Below are 2755 nucleotides of genomic sequence, written 5' to 3'. Positions count from 1 at the left end.
TAATAAATTGTCAAATCAATTTTTATTTCAGCCAAGATTATGAATTCTATTTGAAAACTCGAAAAATAAAAATTATATTGATGTATGGCTACCGACACAGAGGTAATCAGAAATGAGGATTGGCATCCCTTCATAGAAAATCCACTAGCGGCAACAAATTTGGGTGAGAAAATTGTAACAAAGATTTTTAATTTATGGACATTGTAAACACAAAATTCGATCAAATGGAAAGAAGAATATTTTCGTGTGCTAAGTATAGCCGTATAATAAGGTTGATTCCAGACTACGCATCGGCTCCCACAACTAACTGAAGACCGATCAATTCATTTAAATCGCATTTTAAATCTCCCAGCACAGTTCAATGTTTAGAGCAACTTGCAGAAGAATTACCAAATGTGCCCAAAAGTTTTCTGCCGTTTTTCAATTTTGACAATGTCCGACACCGCCGGAAAGTCAGAAGTTCCCGACGAAAGTCCTTACGAAATAAGCCTATCGGCTTTCTAAACGGTAACCACATACAATCCACGACAGCTTACAAATCCTTATCGTAAGAGAAATAGACTCTCCCTTAAAGAAACACTTTACTTCCAGTCAGTCAAAACAAAGATTAGGTCACGCCAATAGAAATCAATCAAGAGAAAAACATGAAATCTGAGCCGAACAGTTATAGCTGTGCCGTGTCAAACCCGGAAGCTTAAACACATAATATAATGTCAAATGTTAAAATAACATAGATGTGATAAGCGTGAAAGCCTTGTCCGCGGATCGTCAATCTTTAAAAAGATTCTACATGTTTTTCAAGATTCTTGATAAAGAGCACGCAGACATCGAGCCAGAATTGTTGAAGTGGGCCTTCTTTACAATTAGGACAGAGTTTGCTTTGTCCGCACTCCAAGTTTTTATCTTCCAAATTGTGGATAGACCAAGAGAAGCGCCTCATTATAAATAACGTGGCCACTCAAGGAGATGATCATTAAACCAAGATGGCAGGGTACATTTCATCAATGCAAAACCTGTTCAAAATAAACGTGATTTTATTATTTCTTGTGATCCTGACGTGGAAGGCAACATCAACTGAAATAGAGAAGTTCGATGAGTTGATGGAAAAGCTGATGGCCTACGTGTACGCGCCGCACTCTCTCGGCCACCCTGCGCCTCCGACAGTGTACGATATCATTCGGTACATGAAAGGCGTTCAACTGGACTTCGATCCAGGATCTGCCATGTCCTACTCCAGTTTGGGCTACGCCGTTCTTGGAAGGGTCATTGAGAAACTCTCCGGGATGACGTATGCGGAGTACATGCAGAAACACATTTTCATTCCGCTCGGTCTCTTAGGGCTGAGATTGGCAGAATCACGGGAAGATCGTCTGGCAGAAAACGAGGTTCACTACCACGGTTTTGACGGCGTGGACAACCTCCTGCTCTCCATATTTCCGGGTGAAGGTTACGTCAATGCCAGCTACGGCATCGTGGATTACAGAAATATCGATGCGGCAGCCGGCTGGACGGGAAATGCTGCTCAGGCCGTTAAATTTATGGATCACATTGACGGGCTTCGTCGGCCAGCGATTCTGAAGCCGCATATGGTTGACGTGATGTTGAATGCTCCGATGCCGTCGAACAGGAGTCTTATATGAGATCGGTACTTCGACCATTCGACGGGGCTGAATGTTTATGTGAGCGTGGGCAGAGATGGAAGGATCCGGAGTTTTCAGCACGGCGGTGCACTGCAAGGGGCCATGTCCCTTGTCATGAGGCTCGCTCCTGTCAATGTCACCTTCGCATTTGTGTTGAACACGTGCCCTCTCGGGGAGTTCGTGTACGATGCGATTGGGAACCTTACCGACCTCGCTCGTAGCATACAGCACTGGCCAGTCGACCTTACTTCCTAGTAATTATAATCCCCCTTGTCCCCACAAACAATAAGGTTGCCAGGCTCTATAGCGCTGCCTAGGTACACCCAATCAACTGAAAATGATAAGGACCTATAGCCTCTAGTTCCTTCTGATAAAGGATAAAGAATGTAAAGTTTCTTACGGAGTTTGAAAAATAAATTTGAATTTATTGTTTATCATGTATTGTATGTTTGTACTTGTAAATATTTTATAAACATAGGTATTTGAAGGTTTTGTATTGTAATACCGAATATTCTAAAAATGAGTAGATGACCAAATGATAAGTTGAGTAGAGCAAAATTTTTGATGCAAACAATAGAGCGAAATTTTTGATGCGAACAGCAAAGCTAGACGCGTCGACCGATGATGTGGAAGTTTTTTGTGGAGAAGATCCGTTCCTCCACCTAGTTTAATTGTTCTTCCCCTCTATTTTCCTTTATTACGCTTGCTTTCTGCATTTATTATTTTGTATAATGGAGACGGGCTCTGATGGCCCTACTAAGTTGCCTATACCTACCTCTGTCAATTTGCATGCTCCTTCATCTGGCTCAAAAGTGCCCTCATCCGTTAACCCGCCTTCTAGTTTTGGAAACCCTAGTCCTTCAACCCAACCTCAGCAGAAAACGTTTAAGGAGACGATGGTACCCATTAACAATGGGGTTTCTGTTGATGCAAAATTTATGCAGGTGGTTGGAGGCAAGCGACCACTCAAGGAAGGTAAGGGCTCTCCCAATACCTTGACCGAATTTTTTCTCTCACCCAATGATGCCATGCTTAATGAAATAGCTTTGGAGAAGTCTCAGCTTTGTGACACTGCTTTTTTTTTGCATGCATTGATATTGAGAGATGCCCTCCTA

The 2755-nt window shown here is 42.4% G+C and overlaps 1 protein-coding gene across 1 annotated transcript; it reads left to right on the top strand.

Annotated features, from left to right (window-relative positions):
• Positions 1 to 983: 983 nt before the first annotated feature.
• Positions 984 to 2074, top strand: LOC149553669 (polyglycine hydrolase-like). The gene has a single exon (XM_089790360.1). The coding sequence runs from the start codon at positions 984 to 986 to the stop codon at positions 1638 to 1640; it is 657 nt and encodes a 218-aa protein (XP_089646486.1). The 3' UTR covers positions 1641 to 2074.
• The last annotated feature ends 681 nt before the right edge of the window (positions 2075 to 2755 follow it).

The sequence above is a fragment of the Cupressus sempervirens genome, chromosome 6, assembly GCF_028749045.1.
Source record: "Cupressus sempervirens isolate cs-2001-9-10 chromosome 6, ASM2874904v1, whole genome shotgun sequence".
NCBI classification, from domain to species: Eukaryota; Viridiplantae; Streptophyta; class Pinopsida; order Cupressales; family Cupressaceae; genus Cupressus; species Cupressus sempervirens.
The sequence above is the reverse complement of the archived record's forward strand: the minus strand, read 5'-3'. Positions and strand labels throughout refer to the sequence as shown.